At 37.5% G+C, this 25,250-nt stretch overlaps 1 protein-coding gene across 4 annotated transcripts in view; it reads left to right on the top strand.

Moving 5' to 3' along the window:
• Positions 1-25,250, top strand: part of OSBPL8 (oxysterol binding protein like 8) — a 174,840-nt gene that overhangs the window by 32,473 nt on the left and 117,117 nt on the right. For 2 of the 4 annotated variants that reach the window (XM_053584321.1, XM_053584322.1), the window contains exon 2: positions 16,975-17,083. In XM_053584321.1, coding sequence (XP_053440296.1) covers positions 17,042-17,083 — 42 coding nt within the window. In that variant the 5' untranslated portion in view covers positions 16,975-17,041. Of the gene's footprint in view, positions 1-16,973; positions 17,084-25,250 lie in introns of those variants that run through there. The other 2 variants (XM_053584324.1, XM_053584323.1) reach the window with 2 other exon arrangements.

Here is a 25,250-nt window from a genome sequence, read left to right on the forward strand (position 1 = left end):
AGGCCACTCGGCCTATGGGCATCCAGACAAGTCTCCAGGGCCTGTATGGGGCTCTCAGTCCCTTCCATGTGGCCTAGCCTTGATCCTTGGCCTTGCTCCACATTGCTGTGGCCCTCCTCACTAGCCCCACCACTGCCCTGGCCCCTGATTGCTGTGCTCACCAGGGGCTGTTCCTGCCTACTCCCACTAGTTCCTGGATCCTCCCAGATTGGAACCCCATGCACTCAGTGGGCCCAGGAGGCCGGTTGGGGCTCCTCTGCTCCCAAACCATACATATAATACATATCCCTATATTTCCCCCAGAAATTTGGGCAGAAGAGTGTGCCTTATGCACGTCAAAATACTGTAGTAGAATTTCTTACTGGAACCACATGGTAGGAACCCTCTGTGTTTTAGTACTGTAAATATTATTGGTTTAGGACCTTGTTTATCTACCTCTCACATATCTTAGTCTGTTTTGTTGTTGGTATAAAGGATGAGTAATTTATAAGGAAAAGAGGTTTATTTAGGTCACTGCTCTGCAAGCTGTATAAGCAGTGTGGCACCAGCATCGCTCGGCTTCTGGCGAGGGCTTCGGTGCTGTGTCCTAACACGGTGGGGAATGTCAAAGGGGAAATGGGCACATGGGGAGAGGGACCACACCAATGGGTTGTCCTGATTTTATAACACTTTTGAGGGAACTAACTCATTCTTACCAGAACTAACCCAACAACTCACTTTTGAGGAAATTAATTTATTCCTATAAGAACTAATCTATAGCTTCTCATGTATGTGGCCAAAGGAACAAATCCATGTTTTTTAAAAGGTCTAGAGAACATGTGTTGGGTGCCCCTCCTCTTTCCCTTTTTTGTTTGTTATTTTGGTGTCTTGTTGGAAGAGGCATCTCTGGCCCAAAGGTAGAATTTTCTTTTTTAAGGCTTCTGAATAATATCCTGTTGTGCATTTGTGTACCATACGTTGCTTATATTCATTTATCTGTCAACAGATTGCTTCCACATTTTAGTTATTGTGATTAATGCTTCTATGAACATGGGTGTTCATATATCTCTTTGAGATCCTGATTTCAATTCTTTTTAATACTTATAGAAGAGTGGAATTGCAAGATCATATACCAATTCTATTTTTAACTTTTTAAGAACTGCCACGCTGTTTCATACAGTGGCTATACCATTTTACATTCCCACTTACAGTGCACAGGGGCTCCAGTTTCTCTGTATCCTCCCCACACACTATTTTTTAATATACTTCTTTTGGTAGGGAGAAGCACTAGTCTTGTTAGTTACACCACTTTTCCAGTCACAACATGTTTGTATAATTAGGAATTGAGTTTTGACTACTGTGAAAACCTTAGGTGTGTGTTATGAACAGTTCAGAATATTATTATTCACACTGTGCTAAGTGCTGATTTAGTGGGTGTGAAAATGATTAGAGTCCTGTTGTTGGATTCTTAAAGTACAAGAAACATTTTTAGGAAGAAAACGGCAGAGAAGGGAGGTAAGGGAAAGGAATGCTGCCTTCTTTCTATCTAACACATTATTCTTTTGAGAGCTTCCTTGTTTTAGACCAGAGGAGGATCAAAATTTTACCTGCTGTAATTGCTTTTCTGAGTAGGGAAAGCAAGTACTTAATGGACCCTTATCATTGATTAGTTTTTAGTTTTTAAAAAGGCCTAATTGCATATGTAAAGTGAATTGTCAAATCTAAGGCACAGAAACTTGCATACAGTGGGCCTGTTCCTGTATTGAGTTATTTTTTTCTTGCATTCTTCTTTCCTCTCTCACCTCCTTCCCCATCATCTCATTATTAATGGAATATACTTAATGTGTTGTGCTACTGGGAATCTAGAAGAGTCTAGGAGTGATTCCTTCCTTACAGCTGATCTGTATTCTCTGTTCAAAATGTGTTCCTTGCCATTCTTTGTTTAGCTAACTGCCACTCATCCTTTAGGTCTGAAACACCACTTTCTATGAGAAGCTTCCTATTAGCTCATGTGAGGTCTGTGAGATCACGGACCCTGTAGTGAGTGCTTGGCACATATCAAGGCCCTAATTAATTTGTATAAACTGTCATCATAAAGGGCAGGGCAGATTGATAAACATATATTTAGAAATACAATGTGACCAAGTGTACACTAGAAGCACTTCTAGTGCACAGAAGAGGGAACCTGCCCTCGAGAAAGGGAGTGTCCATCTCCTCTTGTTCCTTCGTTTAAGTACTAGTGTGATAATAGTATGTAATCTTCAGGTTCTTTCATTTATTTACAAACATTTAGAATATCTGTTTGTGCCAGGCAATTTCATCATAAAGCTTTTCAAAACAATTAAGTTGCCTCTATTTGGGGGTATTTTAGAGTTTTGTTCAAAATTGTTATAGTCTGTGGCTTCTGAGATAATTTTATAGGAAGGGGTGTGGGAGGTGTAGGTTAGAGGGGAAACTTCTTATTTCTGGTGATTTTTATTAAATAGGCTCCTTGTACGTTATTTTGATTTTTTTAAGCTCTTGAAGCCATATATTTAAAATTTATCATTGTAATGTATTTCAGCAAATATAGCTTATTTGTTTTTATATACAAGTATGAGAGATATGTTACCATTTTTAAAATATATGAATAAATATATTAATAAACATTTATGTTTAATATTTCTTATAGATGATGAGACCATAGTTGATAAAACACCTTTTATCTTTATACTTAAATATTCATTTATATTATGTAATTTGCATGACAATTTTTCAAAACCTTATCTGTAATTTTCTTATAAACATGCTAGACAGCTCATAAAATTGTTATATTATCACCTTTTAAGCTTTGATTTTTTTCTGTTGCCCGCTTTTATGTTGTTCTTTCACTCTGCAGTAGAATTAACTATGACAAGATCCAGGTTATCCTCTGCTCAAGGAATTTAGCTATAGTGTAAAGTGATCATACTTAAGAAGTGGTTCTACATGTATCCAAAGGATAGAATAATAGCATCATCTTGCTGTAAGAATGCTCAACTGTCATCTTATATATTATAGCCTATTACATTAGATTTAGTGGGCTACTCTGTTTCTATAAAGTTATTTTATCAAAAACTTAAAATCCTTTAAAAGGGCTTTTACCCACCCCTCCCCACATCTTGTTTAAATTCTTTTGCCTAGCCCGGGCCAGCTAAACAACAATGACAAATGCAACAAAAAAATAGCTGGGCATTGTGGTGGGTGCCTATAGTCCCAGCTACTTGGGAAGCTGCGGCGAAAGAATTGCTTAAGCCCAAGAGTTTGAGGTTGCTGTGAGCTGTGATGTCACAGCATTCTACCAAGTGCAACACAGTGAGACTCTGCCTCAAAAAGAAAAAAAAATATATATATATATAAATAAATAAATTCTTTTGCCTAAGAATGACATAACTTTTTTTATAGTAAAGATAACACATTCAGAAATAAATGTAGAGTTCAGCACATTGCTGCAAAGCCAACACTTGTGTCAGCACCTGCTAGGTCAAGAAATGGGACATTTGTTTCATTGAGAAGCTGCCTTACACATCTCATCCCAATAATTACCCTATAGATCCTCCTCAAAAGTAAACTATTATCTGGATTTTTGTTTGTTTGTTTTTCTGAGACAGGGTCTCACTCTGTTGCCTAAGCTAGAGTGCAGTGATGTCATCATAATTCACTGCAATCTAAAACTTACAGGCTCAGGCAAACTTCCTGTCTCAGCCTTCTGAGTAGCTAGGTCTACAGGTGCACGCCTATTTTTGTATTTTTTGTAGAGATGAGGTCTCATGAGGTTGCTCAGGCTGCTCTTGAACTCCTCCTGGCTTCAGGTAATTCTTCTGCCTTGACCTCCCATAGTGTCAGAATTACAAGCATGAGCCATCTTATCTGCTCTGAAATATTTTTTGTTGGAAGGTTTTTTATCATGTATTCAATAGGGCTATTCTGATTTTCTGTTTCTTTTTTTTAAATTTTTTTATTGTTAAGTCATAGCCTTGTACGTTGGTGCAATCAAGGGTTACAATGTGCTGGTTTCTTATACAATCTGAAATATTCTCATCAAACTGTTCAACGTAGCCTTCATGGCATTTTCCTAGTTAATGTATGTAGACATTTGTATTCTGCACTTAGTAGGTTTAGCCTGTACCCATTCTAAGATGCACCATAGGTGTGGCCCCACCCATTACTCTCTCTCCATCCTGACTTCCCCCCTCCCTTCACCTCCCTTGGCCCTTTCCCCATATTCTTGTGCTATAGTTGGGTTATAGCCTTCATATGAAAGCTATAAATAAGCTTCATAGTAAGGCTGAGTACATTGGATACATTTTCTTCCGTTCCTGAGATACTTTGCTAAGAAGAATATGTTCCAGCTCTATCCATGTAAACATGAAAGAGGTAAAGTCTCCATCTTTCTTTGGGGCTGCATAATATTCCATGGTATACATGTACCACAATTTGCTAGTCCATTTGTGGGTCGATGGGCACTTGGGCTTCTTCCATGACTTAGAAATTGTGAATTGGGCTGCAATAAACATTCTGGTACAGATGTCTTTGTTATATTGTGATTTTTGGTCTTCTGGGTATATACCTAGTAAAGGAATTATAGGACTAAATGGCAGCTCTATTTTTAGATCTCTAAGTATTCTCCAAACATCCTCCCAAAAGGAATGTATTAGTGTGCATTCCCACCAGCAGTGTACAAGTGTGCCCTTTCCTCCGCATCCACGCCAACATCTCTGGTTTTGGGATTTTGTTATGTGGGCTACTCTTACTGGGGTTAGGTGATATCTCAAAGTAGTTTTGATTTGCATTTCTCTGATGATTAAGGATGATGAGCTTTTTTTCATGTGTCTGTAGATCGTGCGTCTGTCTTCTTTAGAGAAGTTTCTCTTCAAGTCCTTTGCCCACCCTGGGATGGTATCACTTGTTCTTTTCTTGCTAATAGGTTTGAGTTCTCTGTGGATTCTGGTTATTAAACCTTTATTGGAGGTATAACCTGCAAATATTTTCTCCCATTCTGAGGGCTGTCTGCTTGCTTTACTTACTGTGTTCTTGACTGTGCAGAAGCTTTTTAGTTTGATCAGGCAGGTCCCGGTAATGTATTTTTGATACTGCTTCAATTGCCTGGGGAGTCCTCCTTATAAAATATTCCACCCAGGCTGATTACTTCCAGAGTTTTCCCTGCACTTTCTTCAAGTATTTTTATAGTTTCATGTCTTAAGTTTAAATCTTTTATCCAGTGAGAGTCTATCTTAGTTAATAGGAAATCTTTTCCCTGCTGAATGTTTTTTATTGGCTTGTCAAAGATCAAATAAAACTAAGTACTGGATTCATCTCTTGGTTCTCTATTCTGTTCCAGACATCTGCTTCTCTGTTTTTGTGCCAGTACCATGCTGTTTTGATCACTATTGATTTATAGTACCGTCTCAGATCTGGTAGCGTGATTCCTCCTGCTTTGTTTTTATTTCTGAGTGATGTTTTGGCCATTCAAGGTTTTTTCTGATTCCATATAAAACGAAGTATTATTTTTTCAAGATCTTTAAAATATGACAATGAGCTTTAATAGGAATTGCATTAAAATTATCTATTGCTTTGGGTAGTACAGACATTTTAACAATGTTGATTCTTCCCAGCCATGAGCATGGTATGTTTTTCCATTTGGTAACATCTTCAGCTATTTCTTTTCTTAAAATTTCATAGTTCTCTTTGTAGAGATCTTTCACATCCTTTGTTAGATAAACTCCCAAATATTTCATCTTCTTTGGCACTACTGTGAAAGGAATAGAGTCCTTGACTATTTTTTCGACTTGGCTACTGTTGGTATATATAAAGCCTGAGACATTGCTGTATTCCTTAATTACTTCTAAAAGTTTTGTGGTAGAATCCCTAGTATTTTCCAGATATACGATCATGTCATCTGCGAAGAGCGGAAGTTTGATCTCTTCTGACCCTATGTGGATACCCTGATCGCCTTTTCATCCCTAATTGCAATGGCTCGAACTTCCATTACAATGTTAAAGAGCAATGGAGACAATGGGCAACCTTGCCTGGTTCCTGATCTAAGTGGAAATGATTTCAATTTAACTCCATTCAATACGATATTGGCTGTGGGTTTGCTGTAGATGGCCTCTATTAGTTGAGGAAATGTCCCTTCTATACCAATTTTCTTAAGAGTTCTGATCATGAAGGATGCTGGATATTATCAAAAGCTTTTTCTGCAAAAATTGATAGAATCATATGGTCCTTATTTTTTAGTTTGCTTATGTGCTGAATTACATTTATAGATTTACGTATATTGAACCAGCCTTGAGACCCTGGGATAAATCCCACTTGGTCGTGGTGTATAATTTTTTGATGTGTTGTTGGATTCTGTTTGTTAGGATCTTATTATTTTAGCATCAATATTCATTAGTGATATTGGTCTATAAATTTCTTTTCTTGTTGGGTCTTTCCCTGGTTTGGGGATCAAGATGATGTTTGCTTCGTAGAATGTGTTGGGTAATATTCCTTCTTTTTCTATATTCTGGAAGAGGTTTAGTAATATAGGTTCTAGTTCTTCTTTAAAGGTTTGGTAGAATTCTGACATAAAGCCATCTGGTCCTGGGCTTTTCTTTTTAGGGAGATTTTGTATAGTCGATGCTATTTCAGAACTTGATATAGGCCTGTTCAACATTTCCACTTCGTTCTGGCTAAGTCTTGGTAGGTGGCATGCTTCCAGGTATTGGTTGATTTCTTTCAGATTTTCATATTTCTGAGAGTAGATTTTCTTGTAGTATTCGTTAAGGATTTTTTGAATTTCTGAGGGGTCTGTTGTTATTTCATTGTTACCATTTCTGATTGATGAAATTAAAGATTTTACTCTTTTTTTCCTGGTTAGGTTGGCCAAAGGTTTATCTATTTTATAGATCTTTTCAAAAAACCAACTTTTGGATTTATTTATCTGTTGTATAATTCTTTTGTTTTCAATTTCATTTAATTCTGCTCTGATTTTGGTTATTTCTTTTCTTCTACTGGGTTTGGGGTTGGAATGTTCTTCCTTCTCCGGTTGCTTGAGATGTCCCATTAAGTTATTAACTTCCTCTGTTTCCGTTTTCTTGAGGAAGGCTTGCAGTGCTATAAATTTCCCTCCTAGGACTGCCTTTGCAGTATCCCAGAGGGTCTGGTAATTCATGTCTTGATTGTTGTTTTGTCCAAAAATTTGGTGATTCCCTTCTTAATCTCATCTATAACCCATCTATCTTTCAGCATAAGTTTGTTTTAGCTTCCATGTTTTTGTATGGGTATGCAGGTTTCTGTTTATTCAGTTCAACTTTTATTCCATGATGGTCTGAGAAGATCTAAGGAATAATTTCTATTTTTTTAACTTTGCTGAGGTTAGATTTGTGGCCTTAGGATGTGGTCGATTTTGGAGTATGTTCTATGGGCTGATGAGAAGAATGTGTATTCAGTTTTGTTGGGATGGAATGTTCTGTAGATGTCTGTTAAGTTCAGATGTTGAATGGTTAAGTTTAAATCTAAAATTTCTTTGCTTAGCTTCTTTTTGGAGGATCTATCTAGCACTGCTAAAGGGGTGTTAAAATCTCCAACTACAATGGAACTGGAGGAAATCAAGTTGCTCATGTCTGTTAGAATTTCTCTTATAAATTGAGGTGCGTTCTGGTTGAGCACATAAATATTAATAATTGAAATCTCATCATATTGAGTATTACCTTTAACAAATATGCAGTGTCCATCCTTATCCTTCCTTATTTCAGTTGGTATAAAGCCTATTGTGTCTGCGAATAGGATTGCAACGCCTGCTTTTTTCTTCTTTCCATTTGCCTGGAGTATAGATGACCATCCTTTCACTTTGAGTCTATATTTGTCTTTTAATGTAAGATGCGATTCTTGTATGCAGCAGATATCTGGCTTGAGTTTTTGTATCCAGTCTGCCAACCTGTGCCTCTTTAGAGGACAATCTAAAACATTCACATTAATTGAGAATATTGATAAACCTTTCAAGAGTTCAGTGGACATTTTTAATCCTTTTGCTACTGTGGAAGTTGAAATTTGATCAAAATTTTCTGGGTGGGTTTACTTTTGTGGTGGAGGACTATGCTGGTCTTTATGGAGGATAGGTCTGAGAATATCCTGGAGAGCTGGTTTGGTTATGTGAAATTTCTTCAACATGTGAATTGTCATTGAAGTATTTAATTTCTCCGTCATAAATGAAACTCAGTTTAGCTGGGTACAGGATCCTGGGTTGAAAGTTATTTTGTTTTAGGAGATTAAAAGTCGATGACCATCTTCTTTTAGCTTGAAAGGTTTCAGCAGAGAGATCTGCAGTTATTCTAATAATTTTGGTGATAGTTTTCTTTTGTCTGGCTGCTTTCAGAATTTTCTCCTTCATATTAACTTTAGCAAAGTTGATTATGATGTGTCTGGGCGATGTCTTATTTGGGTTGAATCGTGCTGGAGTTCTGAAATTGTCTGCTATCTGAATTTCAGAATCTCTTGGCATGTCTGGAAAGTTCTCCTTCCTAATCTCATGGAGAAGAGACTCTGTGCCTTGTGAAGCCACTTCGTCGCTTTTAGGGATCCCTACAAGACGAATATTGGTTTTCTTCGAATTATCCCAGAGGTCTCTGAGAGAGTGATCTGTTTTTGCCCTCTATTTCTCTTCCGCTTTGAGACTTTGGGAGTGTTTGAAAGTTTTGTCTTCAATGTCAGAAATCCTTTTTTCTGCTTGCTCCATTCTGTTACTGAGGGATTCTAATGTGTTTCTCAGATCTTTGAGGGCTTTAACTTCTTGTCTCAATGTGTCAAAATCTTTGGTCGTTTGGTCTTTGAATTTGTTGAATTCTTGAGATATCTTTTGGGTTACTGCTTGGAATTCTAATTCGATCTTATTTGGTATCCAGATTCTGAATTCGATTTCTGACATCTCAGCTATTTGTTTGTTCATGGGATCTTGTGCTGTGTCTGCCCCATTGATCCTTGGGGGAGTTGATCTACTCTAATTATTCATATTGCCAGAGTATTTCCTTTGATTTCGTCTCATGATTGTTTTTCACCTTTGCCTCTCGTGGGCCTCAGAGTTGGGGTGGTGTCTCTCTGAGATTAGACCCCGGGGGATCACTCTATTGTTGCTGGATCTTTGTAGGGAGTGACCCTGTGTAGCTCTTTTGGGGCTGCCCCAGCCAGGGAGTTCTTGTTGTGGGAGCACCCCTGGATCCAGCAACAGGGTGGGGGTTGGTGCACATCGTTGTGGGAGTGCCGGGCACCCAGTGACTTTGGCACAGATGGCCCAAGGCTCCAGCAGTCTCTGGCCAGGAGGAGGGCTCCGTGCAGAGGCAGGGAGGGCTCTGGAGGGCACGGAGCTACCAGAGTCCCTGGCCAGACGAGCGGGTGGTGTGGAGGCAGGGAGGGTACGGGAGGAGGACCGTGGGTTGCGCGGCTCCTGGAGTTCCTGGTCAGGGTGTGGGGAGGCCCGGTGGGCCGGGTAGCGGGTCTCTGCACAGCTCTTCCAGAGGTCCAGGAGGGTCCCAGTGCAGTTCTTACCGGTGTCTTCTAGGGTGCCTATCACGGGTCCGGCTCAGCTTTTCCAGAGGTCTGGGAGGGTGCTGATCTTGTGTCCCAGTGCAGCTCTTCCAGAGGTCCAGTAGGGTTCCGTTCACAGGTCCCGCGCAGCTGTTCTGGACATGTGGGAGGGTGTGATCATGGGTTCTGGCGCAGCTCTGCCGGTGGTCCAGGAGCATTCTGATCATGGGTCCCTGCTGCAGCTCTTCCGGAGGTGGGAGGGTGCCAATCACAGGTCCAGCGCAGCTCTTCTGGACGTCCGGGAGGGTGCCCATAGCAGGTCCCAGTGCAGCTCTTCTGGAGGTGGGAGGGTGCTGAGAGCAGGTCCCATCGCAGCTCTTCTGGAGGTTTGGGAGTGTGCCGATCACGGGTCCCGGCCCAGCTCTTCCCTGATTTTCTGTTTCTTGTGGAAGTTTCAAGAAGTTGGATTTTACTAAAATTTTTCTATTAATGTTATCAGCATAGAGTTGTTTATACTTTCCTTTTAGAATATTTTTAATATTTGGAGGTTTTGTCTTTTTCTGTCCTTATTTAATTTCACCTGGCGTTTATCAATTTTATTTTCAAAGAACTAACTTTTGACTTTTGTTTCCTCTTTTGTGTTTTAGTTTTTTTGGTTCACTTATTGCTCTTTGTTGTTTCCTTTGTTTTACTTTTTTTTCTTTTGGTTTAATTTGCTGCTGTAGAGGAGGTAAAGATTTTCCTTCATCTTCTTATGGTTACTAGCTTGAACTCTAAGACAGATTAACATGGGGAAAGCATGCAAATTTTATTTATGCAGATGTGAGAGCCCTCACAAGAAAAATGAAGACTCAAAGTTAGCGCTAAACACATATGCTGGTTTTAGACAAAGAGTGGTAAATTGTGAAATTGTGACAAGAATAAAGGGTTTCAACTAGACAGTTAATTATGGAGAAGTGACTAGGAAGGTAAGAGTTAGTTTAATAGGATTTGTACAAATTTGGCTTGGCCTTGATTTCTCATCTCTAGGGATTTAAAATGTCTTTCTTCTTTCTGGTGCAGGGAGGATACCTTTCACATGGGACTTTAATCTCCTACTTTCAGGAGGAGAAAGCAAGGTCAGGGTATCTTTAGCTCCAAATAATCAATATACCACAGCAACATCTTTTGGAATGGCAGTCCTGAACTCCTTCACTGCTCTTTGAAATTTTTTGGAATGGATAATTAATTAGCTCTTTGATTTCCTACTGTCTTGAAGTAGGCAGAGAAAATTTATGGGTATAAGTTTTGATAGGGCTTTCATTATCATTTACTTAAACATACTTCTCACTCTGGTTACATCTTCAATCCATAGGTTAACTGTAAGCAAATTGAAGAGATTACAAGTGGTTACAAGTCCACAGTGATCAAAACAGCATGATACTGGCACAGAAATAGAGACATAGACATTTGGAACAGAATAGAAAATTAAGAGATGAAACCAGTTTCTTACAGATCTTTGATAGAATACAAAAAAGCATACACTGAGGGGGTAGATCCCTGTTCAATAAGTAATGCTAGGAGAACTGGATAACCACATGTAAAAGACTGAAATATGACCCACTTACAAAAATTTATTCAGGATGGATAAAAGATTTAAATCTAAGGCAGGAAATGATTAACATCCTAGAAAAAAATATGGGAAAAACTCTTGAAGATGCTAACCTGGGGAAAGATTTTATGAAGACTTCCGTGGCAATTGCAACAACAAAAATTAACAAAATGAGACTTAAACTGAAAGCTTTCTGTGCAACTAAGAACACAACAATGAAAGAAAATAGACAACCTTCAGAATGGGAAAAGATATTTGCATATTCCCCATCTGAGAAGGCTTGATAACTAGTGTCTATAGAGAACTCAAATTAATCTGATAAAAAAAGAGCTAACAATCCCATCTATCACTGGGCAAGAGACATGAACAGAACTTTCTCTGAGGAATACAGACGAATGGTTAACAAACATTTGAAAAAATGTTGAAAAAATGTTCATCGTCCCTAATCATCAGAGAAATGCAAATCAAAACCACCCTGAGATATCACCTATCCTAGTAAGATTAGCCCACATCACAGAGTCCCAAAGTTGCAGATGCTGGTGTAGATTTGGAGAGAGGGGAACACTTTGACACTGTTGGTGGGATTGCAAACTAATACTGTTTATAATTTAAAACACAAAATTTGTATAGGAAAGTAATACATTAAATTTCCAACTAAGACTATTATATATATAAATCCCTGGACATTTTGCAGAGTTGAATACAGAGAAGAAAGTATTTATGAATGGTGAAGGGGAGTCTTAGGGAAACTTGCCCTTTTCCCCTAGGTGGTTTGCTGAAAAGATCAGCTTACATTAAGAAGAGAAACGTTTATTTCAAAATACCATGTGCCTGGGGGGAACCACAAGAATGATTTCCCAAAATTTCAGTGGTAATCAGTGGTTTTTAAAGATGACTTTTAGAAGAGAGTGGGGAGAGAAACTGGAAAGTATACGTGTGGTAAGTGTTTGCTAAAGGGGAGACAGGTATTGTGCTTCACATGACCTGGGGGCCAAGTCTTTCAGCATGTGATAAGGAGTCTAGCAGCCCTTTCAGGTTTTAGGCAGATAGAGGAAAGTGTTTGTTCAGAGTTTCCTGATTATGAATAGCTTTTAATTCAAAATAATCTTTATACCAAGGAATTGTATTTTGGAGTGAAATTTTCTTAGCTCCTTCAATGGTTAAACTCTGAATTTGGCTAGTAATTATATTTAAATTAGAATGCAGGCTTAGCTTTAGCTTGGCAAATTTGAGAAATTAGTCTTTGGTGTTTGTGATATATTGTATGTACTGTTTTATAGAAAGGTTATTTGACTTTTATATGGAAATGATACACACTGTTAAAAAAGCTTAAAATGGCAGCAAAGACTACCTTTCTTCTCCTCAAGCCTGTTACTCCCGAGAGTCTACTGCCATTAAGTTTATTTTTAATTACTGTTTTGACTTAAAAAATACTTCCCTATTGTAAGATTTATTAGTATTTAAACATTTTTTGACTTTGACCTCTGAAAAATGGGGATAGTGGCGTGCTTATACTTTAAGCTCTTAACTACCCTCTCCCTTCTCTCCAGGATTTTTTTTTATTAGCAGTGCCTCTACCCTGATCTCCCTCCCTCACATCTGCATGTTCAGCTGCCTCGTTGATATCTCCATTCAGATGTCTTACTGGTATCTCAAAGTGAACAAGTCTAAAAAGAGCTCCTGATATCTGTCTTTCCTCCAAGTCTTCTTACAGTGTACTGCTTATCTCTTAATGGTAGCTGCATTTTTTAGTTGCTTAGAATAAAACTGTTAAGTTACTATCTCTCATATTTTAAAATGTAAACCTTATTTCTGATTCATCAATAAGTCATTTTGGCACTATATTCAAAGCATGGTAAGAATTTGACACTATTCACCATGTCTTCTACATCTACAACTATTCTGGCACAAGCCACCATTGTCCCTTGCCTGGATTTTAGCAATAGCCCTGCTCTGTAAACTAGTTTCAACCGGCAGCCAGAGGGATCCTGTGTAACTCAGATCCTACCATTTCTTGACTTTCCTTTGCAAAGTAGCTTTTCATCTCATTCAGAGTAGAACTCAAAGTCCTTCCATCCTTTGAGGCTCTCTATGGTTTGGATGAATTAGATGCTGATAAAAACCATTTGAGGTATGGATATGGAAGGCTGTTTCCGGCTTTCAGATTAGTTGTTGTTGTGATGATTTCATAGTTGCCTGATAGTACCAACCTGGGTAGCTGATAGGGAAGTGGTGGTGGTCACTGCAAAGCCTCATGTTTGTCAGAACCCACATATCTGTTCACTGTCATCAGAAGAATGTTCTGGTTTCTGTTTCTCTTCTGTCTTCCAAATATCATGCAAAAGCATTGCACTGACTGAATATAAATCACATCTAGAATTCCAGAGACAAGACCTTTGCAAAATGTAGTTCTTACGCTTTTTTAGCTTTTGTAATATATAGAGAAGAGGCTGGAAGGTGGTGAGAATGAATGAAGTAAATATGCCTAGATAGATAAGATATATGAATACATATATAAATATTGGATTAGTCAGTGTTCTCCAGAAAAACAGAATCAACAGGATGCAGATACATTTAATGAGGTCATTAGAGTGAGCCTTAATTCAGCGTGACTAGTGTCCTTATAAGAAGAGACGGTTCAGACATACAAGTCTCTCTCTCTCTTAGTAGATTGAGGGCTGACAAGTATGAAATTTGCATAACAGGCTGGAAACCCAAGGAAGACTTGATGGTTCAGTCTTGAAGCCAAAGGCAGTCTGAAGGCAGAATTTCTTATTATTTTAGAAGACCTCAGTCTTTTTGTTTGTTTGTTTGTTTGTTTGTTTGTTTTTTGCCTTCAACTGATTGGATCAAGCTCACACATATTATGAAGGGTAACCTGCTTTACTCAAAGTCTATTGATTTAAATAATGTTAATTACATCTAAAAAATATTTTACAGCAACATCTATGCTGGTGTTTGACCAAACAACTGAGTACCATAGCTTATTAACCCAGTTGTCACATAAAATTAACCAGCCTGGTCTACATCTTATCAACTTGGCATCCATTCATATCCCTTTAAACCATATTGTTATGAGCTGAGTTATGCCTCTATCTCCAAATTCACATTTAAGTTCCAACCCCAGAATGTGACTATATTTGGAGATAGGGTCTTTCAAGAGGCAGTTAAGTTAAAATGAGGTCATTAGGGTGGGCTTTAATTCAGTATGACTGGTATCTTTATAAGAAGAGGAAATTTGGACCTGGACATGTACAGAGGGTACACCATATGAAGACACTGGGAGGAAGTTCCAACAACAAGCCAAGGACAGGCCTCAGAAAAAACCTAAGCTGCTGGTACCTTGACCTTGGATTTATAGCCTTCAGACTTGTGAGGAAGTAAAGTTCTGTTCTTTAAGCCACCAAGTTTGTGGCACTTTGTTATAGAAGTCCCAGCAAACTAATAATAATACTTGTTCTCCAAATAAAGGTCTTGTATGCAAAGTACTAACCATTCCCCCAAAGAGGATGTAAAGTACGTGGGTGACGTTCATTTTTCTTGTTATCTTATATTTTAAATACTGTGATATAGAATTAAAAATATTTAAATACCATGATTAAAGTCAGTACATCTTATATATGTTATATAAGGGAATAAGAGAAGGAAGAAAACAAAAGTTTGTGCATAAGCATATCCATAAAAAAAAAAAAAAGAAATTAGACTTGAAAGTGAAAATTACTCCTTGATTCAGGGTCTGCACAATGGATGTTGTGTTAGCAGGCATGAAAACAACATTAATCCCCTTGTTCATCTCCATCAGAGGTCTTAGGTGAACAGGTACATTGTTAATGAGCAGTAATACTTTGAAAGGAATCTTTTTTCTGAGCAGTAGGTCTCAACAGTGTGCTTAAAACATTCAGTAAACTATGCTGTAAATGATGTGCTGTCTTCTGGGCTTTATTCCATTTATAGAACTCAGGCAGAGTAGATAGAACACAATTCTTAAGGGCCCTATGATTTTTGGTTTGGTAAATGAGTATTGGCTTCAATTTTAAGTTAGAAGCTGCATTGCTCCCTAACCAGAAAGTCAGTCTGTCTTGAAGCCAGTCAGTTTCTCCTCTCTAGCTACGAGAATCCTGCATGTCATCTTCCGGGATAAGCCCATTTTGTCTACATGGAAAATCTTCTGTAAAGTGTGTCCCTCTTCCTCAATGATCTCAGCTAGAGCTAGACAGCTTGCGGCAGCTTCTTTCCATAAACCTCTTGTCTGTTAGCTTCAAACTTTTTCTCTGCAGCTTCCTCACCTCTTTCTGACTTCATAGCATTGATAGAGTTAGGGCCTTGCTTTGGATTAGGATTTGTCTTAAGGAAATTTTGTGGTAGGGTTGATTTTCTATCTAGACTGCTAAAACTTTCTCCCTATCAGCAATAAGGCTTTTTGCTTTCTTATCATTCATTTGTTCACTGGAGTAGCACTTTGAAATTCTTTCAAGAACTTTTCTTTTGCATTCCCAACTTAGCTCTGGTGAAAGAAGCCTAGCTTTTAGCCTATCTCGGTTTTGATGTGCCTTCCTCACTAAGCTTAATCATTCTAGCTTCTGATTTCAAGTGAGAAAAATGCAGCTTTTCTTTTTACTTGAACACTTAGAGGCCACGTAGGGTTATTAATTGGCCTAATCTCAATATTGTTATGACTCAGGGATAAGGAAGACAGGGGAATGGCTGGTTGATGGAGCAATCAGAACAAAAGCACCGCATTTGTTAAGTTTGCCATCTTATATGGGTGAGATTTGTGCTGTCTTACAACAATTATTATACAATAGTAATAGCAAAGATTGCTGATCATAGATCACCATAACAGATATAATAATAATGGAAAAGTTCAAAACATTGTGAGAATTACCCAAATGTGAAAAAGACGTGAAGTCAGCTCATGCTCATAAAAAATGGCAGAGAGACTCGCTTGATACAGCGTTGCCACAAATCTTTAGTTTGTTAACAAAGGACAACTGCAGTATGTGCAAAATGTTATAAAACAAAGTGCAATAACATTGAGGTACATCTGTATAAAAGTGATAAATATTTGTGCTAAAGATGGAAAAATACAGAAGCACAAAGAATGTATAATGTTCTATCATTCGCTTTTTTTTTTGCAGTTTTTGGCCAGGGCTGGGTTTGAACCTGCCATTTCCGGCATATGGGTCCGGTGCCTTACTCCTTTGAGCCCCAGGCACCGCCCTCTATCATTTGCTTTTTACAGGTGTTCATCTTTCTAGTTTAGAATACACAGATCTATCTAATTTTTAAAAAAATTACATGACATTCTGTTGTATGTCTATAGTATAATTTAAAGAAGTGCCTAATTATCGATGTAAGTGTTGTTTCTGACTTTTCTCATCATACCTATTACTCTGTTGGATGTGTTTATAGGTCTATACCTACAGAAAAATTGCAGCTTTGAAATTGCTAGATGAAAGCGTATATAATTTAAATTGTCCTTCAAAAGGGGTCTTGATTTATATTTGAATCACAAAAGTGATGAGAATATGTTTTCCTACATTGTTTTCGATGTTGGATTTTACCATACTTTTTCGTTTTTTAATCAATGTAATAATAACTCATTTTATTTCATTCATTGTAAATAGATTAAAGCATCCTTTAAAATTTTAGCTAATCTCATGTGTTACTATTTCTCTTCACTTGGAATGTTTTTTTCTTGTTTCATTTTTTTCTCTGAATCGTTACCAGTTATCAAGCCAACATCAAAATTTGCTTTTTTCCAATATTGGATTTCCCAATAACCTTAGCCTAACATGATTTCTCCCTCCTGATATACTTAATGCTTTATTTTCGACTTATCACAATTTTGTACCAGTCCTAATGCATATGATTTATTCTTCTAGGATTTGCAGATATACATGATGGCTGAACAATAATGTAAAGAGAAGCATAAACCTATCTTCTTCCATTATGGAGACAGGTTTGCCAGATGGAGAGCCTGACCGAACTTCGGTGAGTAGTTCAAATATAGCATAATAATTCTATGCCATCTCTTCCTTTTATTCTCCCTGCCCTCCTAACAGTATAGTATAAAACATATTAATATGATAGTTTGTGTTTCTTTTCCCCCAAAAGCTTTGTCTTTAGTGAAATCAAGAGTGTGTTGCTAGTTGAGGAAGTTAAATACCTCCATATCTCAAATCAACTATGAGCAAGATGGAGGGAATGAAACAGTTAAAATAATTAAGAAATAACAATTGGATATATATTCTTTTATTAAAATATAAAAATTTAATAAACATTGCTGCCCTGTGATCATGATCAAGTTATATTCTGAAATTGAAGTAAATAAGTAAGGGTAGTGGGTAAAATATACCTTACCCAATAAATTTTTTTCAAAATTTAATCTACCAGTAGGGCAGATTAAATGATTGGTCAAAGTACAAAAACATTTTGCTCCAGGATAATTTCATTTTTTGTTCTCTTGTTGCATGTTGAGTGTTCCATTCAATACAGATTTATAGACTCTGTATTAGAAAAAACTTCTGTTACCTAAAGCTGGTACCTTTATCATTTGTTAGGTGGTAGATTATTTGACAAATTCATGTTGTTGGAATAAGGTGGATGCCAACTTTTCTGTTGTTCATATTGCCATAGACTTGAAAGTCACCGTTATATTGAGGTGTTTGTAAATTTAGTGAATGTCTTTTCTTCACTCTCCAATGTAGGCACAGTCTAATGATTGACTGCAAAGTGCAGTTTTGCTGCCTTGTATTAACTTTTTCCCAGCCTTTCTTGAATTTCTGGTCAAAAAAAGTTAAACTTTAAAATGATAACTTGTTAGTAGAGTGTAAAGTGGACCTGGAAATAAATTGGCTTATGAATGTTATTGTCAGGGTGATTATAAATGTAAAACTGATGGTAGGTTATCTTATTTTTACTATAAAAGTTAAGATTAAGCCTTGTTTATAAAACATGATGTTTTTCATAAACCTCATCTTTTTTTAAAGCTAATGGAGTTTCTTAGTCTCTTTTAGCTGAAATATTTTTGATCTTTTAGTGGTAATAAAAATGTTAGTAACTACCGTTGCTATTTTCTAAGTGTATACTTTGTCATAACATTCATTAAAGGAAGATATTTGTTTATCTTAACTTTTATCTTCTCTAAGACCTCACGGTGGCTTGATGTTGACTACATACTTACCTTTCTGAATAGAGTTGCTTGGAATTTATTGCTACCTTTTAAAGTAGGTATCTAAGTAAATGGTATCAAGATTAATACCAGAATCCCTGGGCTGTAGTAATAAAGGTTTATTTATTTTGTAGGTTTATTCTAAATTTTGTTGAAATCTAGGAGTTAAAGGGATTACAAAGTAGTGAGAACAGTTGTCCTTTCTCGTTCATTAAGTTTCTTCTGTGAAATATTGTAGCTCATTTTAGATAGAATCCTAATACTTTCAATGTGAACTACTAAAATACTCTGTATTTGAAACTAATGTTGAGGTCCACTTTTGCATTAACTATTTATAAAATATCACCTTTGAACTGCATGGCCTAAGCTAGTTACTCTTTGGATCTAGGAGAGGTGGATAAGAACATGAACTCTGGACAAAAAGGGAAAAAAAAGAACATGGACTCTTTAAGACATTTAGCTACATTTTTTTTAAACCTAATTTTTATTAAATCATAACTGTATACATTTATGGGGTACAATGTGATGATTTGATATACAAGGTGGAATGTTTAAATCAAACTAACATAATCATCACCTCACTTGTTTTTGTGGTAAGATATTTATAATATACTTTTAGTTGTTTTGAAATGTACCCTTGCATTGTGTACATTAGGGAAGATCCCACCAAATACCCTCCCTCCACTTGTCCTCCCTCCCTTCCCCTCCCCTCTCACTCCTCTCCGGTCTCTTTGTATTTTATCATTCGTATGAATGTTATAAGTATATCTATATTTGTTTCATAATAGTATTGAGTACATTGGATACTTTTTTTTCCATTCTTGAGATACTTCACTAAGTATGTTCTAGCTCCATCCAAGTTAACATAAAAGATGTAAAGTCTCCCTCTTTTATAGCTGCATAGTATTCCATGGTATACATATACCACCATTTGTTTATCCATTCGTGAGTTGCTGGGCATTTAGGCTAGCTATTGTGAATTGGGTTGCAGTAAACATTTTGGTGCAAATGTCTTTGTTGTAAAATGACTTTTGTTCATCTGGGTAGATACCTAGTAATGATATTGCAGGATCAAACAGTAGATCAACTTTTAGTTCCTTGAGACTTCTGCATACTTCTTTCCAAAAGGACTGTATTAGTTTGCAGTCCCACCAACAATGTAGAAGTGTTCCTTTCTCTCCACATCCATGCCAACATATGCAGTTTTGGGATTTTTGTGATGTGGGCTAATCTTACTAGGGTTAGGTGATATCTCAAAGTGGTTTTGATTTGCATTTCTCTGATGATTAAAGATGATGAGCCTTTTTTCATGTGTTTGTAGGCTGTGCACCTTGTCATCTTCAGAGAAGTTTCTGTTCAAGTCTCTTGTCCACAAAAAGATGTTTGTTTTTTTTTTTGTTCTTTTCTTATTGATTAGTTTGAGTTCTTTGTGGATACTAGTTATCAGACCTTTATCAGAAACATAACCTGCAAAAATCTTCTCCCATTCTGACGGCTGTCTGTTTCCTTTACTTACAGTGCCCTTGGCTGTGCAGAAGCTTTTTAGCTTGATCAAATTCTAGTAATATATTTTTAGTGTTGCTTCAATTGCCAGGAAAGGTCTTCCTCATAAAATATTTTCCCAGGCCCATTTATTCAAGTGTTTTACCTGTGCCGTCTTCTAGTATTTTTATAGTTTCGTGTCTTAAGTTTAAATCTTTATCCAGTGAGAATCAATTTTTGTTAGTGGTGAAAGGTGAGGGTCCAAGTTTCAGTCTTTTACAGGTTGCTAACCAATTCTCTTAGCACCATTTGTTAAATAAATAGGGAGTCTCTTCCCCAATGTATGTTTTTGTTAGGCTTATCAAAGATTAAATAACAATATGTAGCTGGGTTCATCTTTTGGTTTTCTATTCTATTCCATATGTCTACCTCTTTTTTTGTGCCAGTACCATGCTATTTTGATCACTATAAATTTATAGTATAATCTGAAGTCTGGTAATGTGATACTTCCTGATTTGTTCTTATTTCTGAGTAATGTATTGGCTATTTGAGGTTTTTTCTGATTCCCTACTATTTTTTCAAGTTCTTTAAAGTATGAGATCAGTGCTTTGATAGGGATTAAATCTGTAGATTGCTTTGGGTAGTGTGGACATTTTAACAATGTTGATTATTCCAAGCCATGAGCATGGTATTGTTTTCCACTTGTTAACATCTTCAGCTATTTCTTTTCTCAGGATTTCATAGTTCTCATTATAGAGATCTTTCACCTCCTTTGTTAGATAAATTTCCAGGTATTTCATCTTCTTTGGCACTACTGTAAAAGGAATAGAGTGACTGTATTTTCAGTTTGACTATTGTTGGCACATATAAAAGCTACTGACTTGTAAGTATTGATTTTGTAACCTGAGACTCTGCTATATTCCTTGATCACTTCTAAGAGATTTATAGTTGAATCCCTGAGGTTTTCCAGGTGTAAAATCATGTCATCCACAAAGAGTGAGAGTTTGACCTCCTCTGATCCCATTTGAGTACCCTCGATTGCCTTTTCTTGCCTAATTATGATAGCTAGGACTTCCATTACGATGTTGAATAGCAGGGGTGACAATGGGTATCCTCGTCTAGTCCCAGATCTGAGTGGAAATGTTTTCAATTTTACTCCATTCAAGATGATATTGGCTGTGGATTTGCTGTAGATGGCCTCTATCAGTTTAAGAAATGTCCCATCTAAGCCTATTTTCTTAAGTGTTCTGATCATGAAAGGATGCTGGATATTATCAAAAGCTTTTTCTGCAGCAATTGATAGAATCATGTGGTCTTTATTTTTTATTTATGTGGTGTATTATATTTATAGATTTACATATGTTGAACCAGCCTTGTAACCCTGGAATAAAACCAACTCGATTGTGTTGTATAATTTTTTTGATATGTTGTTGAATTTTGTTTGCTAGAATCTTATTAAATATTTTTGTATTGATATTCATTAATGATATTGGTCTATAATTTTCTTTCTTTGTTGGGTTCTTTCCTGGTTTGGAGACTAAGGTGATAATTTGATTCATAGAATGTGTTGGGGGAGGATTCCTTCTTTTTCTATGTTTTGGAAATGGTTATGTAATATAGGTACTAGTTGTGTTTGAAGGTTTGGTAGAATTTTGATGTGAAGCCATCTGTTCCCGGACTTTTCTTTTTGGGGAGATTTTGTATAGTTGATGCTATTTCAGTGCTGGATACAGGTCTATTCAAAATTTCTAATTCTTTCAGGTTGAGTCTAGAAACGTGGCATGCTTCCAGGTATTGGTCTGTTTCCAGATTATCATATTTCTGAGAATAGAGGTTTTTTGTAGTAATCATTGAGGATTTTTTTGAATTTCTGTGGTATCTATTGTTACTTCTCCTTTATCGTTTTTGGTTGAGGTTATTAGGGATTTTACTTTTCTGTTTCTGGCTAGGCTAGCCAAAGGTTTATCGATTTTATTAATCTTTTCAAAGAACCAACTTTTCGTTTTGTTGATCTTCTGAATTCTTTTGTTTTCAGTTTCATTTAATTCTCTAATTTTGATTATTTCTTTTCTTCTGGTGGGTTTGGGGTTGGATTGTTCTTCCTTTTCTAGTTGCTTGAGATGACACATTAGGTTGTTTACTTGCTCGCTTTCTGTTTTCTTGATGAAGGTGTCTAAAGCTATAAATTTCCCTTTTAGGACTGACTTTGCAGTATGCCACAAGTTTTGGTAATTTGTGTCTTAATTATCATTGTGTTCCAAAAATTTGATGATTTCCTTCTTAATCTCATCTTTGAGACAGCTATCATTCAGACTAAGGTTATTTAGTTTCCACAACTTAATGTTTGAGTATGGATATTTCTATTGCTGTAACTTTTATTCTACGATGGTCTGAGAAGATACAAGGAATAATTTCTGTTCTTTTAAATTTGTTGAGTTTAGACTTGTGTCCTAAGATATGATTAGTTTGGAAGATGATCCATGGGTTGATGAGAAGAATGTCTATTCAGGCTGGGCGTGGTGGCTCATGCCTATAATCCCAGCACTTTGGGAGGCTGAGGTGGGCGGATTGCCTGAGCTCACAAGTTTGAGACCAGTCTGAGCTAGAGCAGACCGTGTCTCTAAAAATAGGGTGTTGTGGCGGGCATTTGTAGTCCCAGGTACTTGTGGAGGCTGAGGCAAGAGAATCTCTTGAGCCCAAGAGTCTGAGGTTGCTGTGAGCTATGATACCAAGGCACTCTACCCGAGGTGACAAAGTGAGAGTCTGTCTCCAAAAAAAAAGAAAGAAAAAGAAAAAAAAAAAGAATATATTTCGTTTTATTATGATGAAATGTTCTGTAGATGTCAAGTTTGAGTCTGTCATTTCTTTGTTTAGTTTCTTCTTGGAGAAGCTATCCAGAACTGACAAAGGGGTGTTAAAATCTCCAACTGTTATAGTGCAGGAAGATATCACATTGTTCATATCCGTGAAGGTTTTCTTTATAAACTGAGGATCATTTAGGTAGGGTGAAAAAAATGTTAATTATTGAAATCTTTTAATGTTGAGTGTTTCCCTTGACAAATATGTAGTGTCCATCCTAGTCTTTCCTTATCTTTGTTGGTTTAAATCTTACTGTATCTGCAAGTAAAATTGCAACCCCTGCTTTTTTCTGGTTTCCATTTGCCTGTATTATAGATGTCCATCCTTCACCCTGAGTCTTTTTTTATCTTTTGAAGTAAGGTGAGTGTCTTGTAGGCAACAGATACTTGGCCTGAGTTTTTGTATCCAGTCAGCTAACCTGTGCCTCTTTAAAGGACAATTTAAGCCATTCACATTAATTGAGAGAATTGATAGGCATGGTAGTGTCTTGGCCATCATGTTTTTCAAAGGACCAATGGATATTTTTAAGTCTTTCACCATTGTGGAAGTTAGGTTTTGTTTGATAAAATCTGGGTGAGCTTACTTTGGTGGTAGACCATTGTGCTGGTCATTATGGGTTTGAGTATTCCTGGAGAGCTGGTTTGGTTATGGCAAATTTCCTCAACATGCGCATGTTAGTAAAGTATTTGATTTCCCCTTCACAAATGAAACTCAGTTTAGCTGGATTATAGAATCCTGGGCTGAAAGTTGTTTTGTTTTAGGACAGGCATCCTCAAACTTTTTAAACAGGGGGCCAGTTCACTGTCCCTCAGACCGTTGGAGGGCCAGACTATAGTTTAAAAAAATAAAAAAAGTATGAACAAAGTCCTATGCACACTGCACATATCTTATTTTGAAGTAAAAAAAAAACAAAATGGGAACAAATACAATCACACCACCTCATATGGCCCACGGGCCGCAGTTTGAGTACCCCTGTTTTAGGAGATTGAAGGCCCATGACCATCCTCTTTTGGCTTGAAAGGTTCCAGCTGAGAGATCTGTAATCATTCTAGTATTTCTCTCTTTGGAGGTAATGCTTTTCTTACCTCTGGCTGCTTGCAGAATTTTTTTCTTCATATTAACTTTGGCAAAGTTAATTACAGTGTGTCTGGGAGATGCTTTATTTGGATTGAGTCTTGCTGAGGTTCTGAAACTGTCTACTGTCTGAATTTCTGTATCACTTGCAATGCTTGGGAGATTCTCCTCGATGTTATCTTGGAGTAGAGTGTGCCTTTAGGATCATCCTCTTCTCTCTCAGGAATCCCTGTAAGTCAGATGTTTGATCTTTTGGAATGATCCCACAACTCTCTCAGGGAATGATCTGTTTTTGCCTTCCCTTTCTCTGTTTCTTTGAATGCTTGGGAATGTTCAGAAGGTTTGTCTTCAATTTCAGAGATTCTTTCTTCTGCCTGCTCAACTCTTTTACTGAGGGATTCTACTGTATCTCTAAGATCCTTGAATAACTTTTCCATTTCCTTGAGCTCTACTGTCTCTTTTCTCATTATGTCTATATCCTTGGTGATTTTGTGCTTGAAATCATTAATTTCTGCAGACAGCTTTTGAACAACTCTTTGGATTTCTATTTCCATCTTTTCCTCCTTTCTATTCATTTTATTTGCCATCCATATTCTGAATTCTGTTTCTGACAATTCAGCCATTTGTCTATGAATGGCATCTTCTGTGTATCTCCTGTGTCATTCCTTGGGGGAGTTGATCTGCTCTGATTATTCATGTTCCCAGAGTTTTTCCACTGGTTCCACCACATGATTATTTTCAACAGTTTTCCTAGTAAAACTGGTAGGTTGAGATTGGATTGAGGGTCCCAGGATGTAGAGTTAACCAGCCCTTTACCGATGAGCTGGGGCTGGTGATTGTGGCTTTTCTCCTACAGCTTTACAAAGGTCCTTTTCACAGGTGCTGCCAAAGACTCTGAGGACCTGATTGGCGTGATACCGCTGGCTGGCTATGTGTTGTGGTCAGTCCCTATCCAATCCTAATGAGTTGTGGTATTAGGTTGAAACCTCAACTGGGGAGAGATACAATCAACTGCGGCACCCGTTCCCCCACCAGCAACAGCTAGGGGAGGAGAATCAGTCCGTTCTGTTACATCACATCCATGGCTCATTACATCCTTGGAGGGTCCCCGGGTAGATAGCTGAGGTCAAAAATTCTAATCTGATTGTCCCAGGTAGTACAATCACTGCTTAACAGGGAGAGTTCAAAGGGTCTCTAGCAACCCGATAAGAAGGATCCACAGGCAGTTCTGTCTTGAAAACCCCAGGGGCTGAAGCCTGGTTCCCTATGGTGGGCAACAGCATCAGGAGAGGGCACTGCCAAAGTCTGATGTGGGCGTGGGCTTCACTATGCCCCAGTGCAGTGCGTTTCTCTCTCCCCAGGCCCCCCAACTTCCACTGAGTCACTGTTTCTGCATTGCTGTCCAGCGGCCCACATAATGCCCAGGCCTCTCACATAATTGCCAGATACTCTGGGCTCTGCAGGGGCCAGGGCTATGATAAGCTAGACTATAAGGGAAGGGTGGACTGGGAGTTCAGAATTGCACAGAAAATACTTGTTTGATTTTATGCTGGGCAGGGTGATGCCTAGGTT

The sequence above is a fragment of the Nycticebus coucang genome, chromosome 3, assembly GCF_027406575.1.
Source record: "Nycticebus coucang isolate mNycCou1 chromosome 3, mNycCou1.pri, whole genome shotgun sequence".
NCBI lineage: Eukaryota > Metazoa > Chordata > Mammalia > Primates > Lorisidae > Nycticebus > Nycticebus coucang.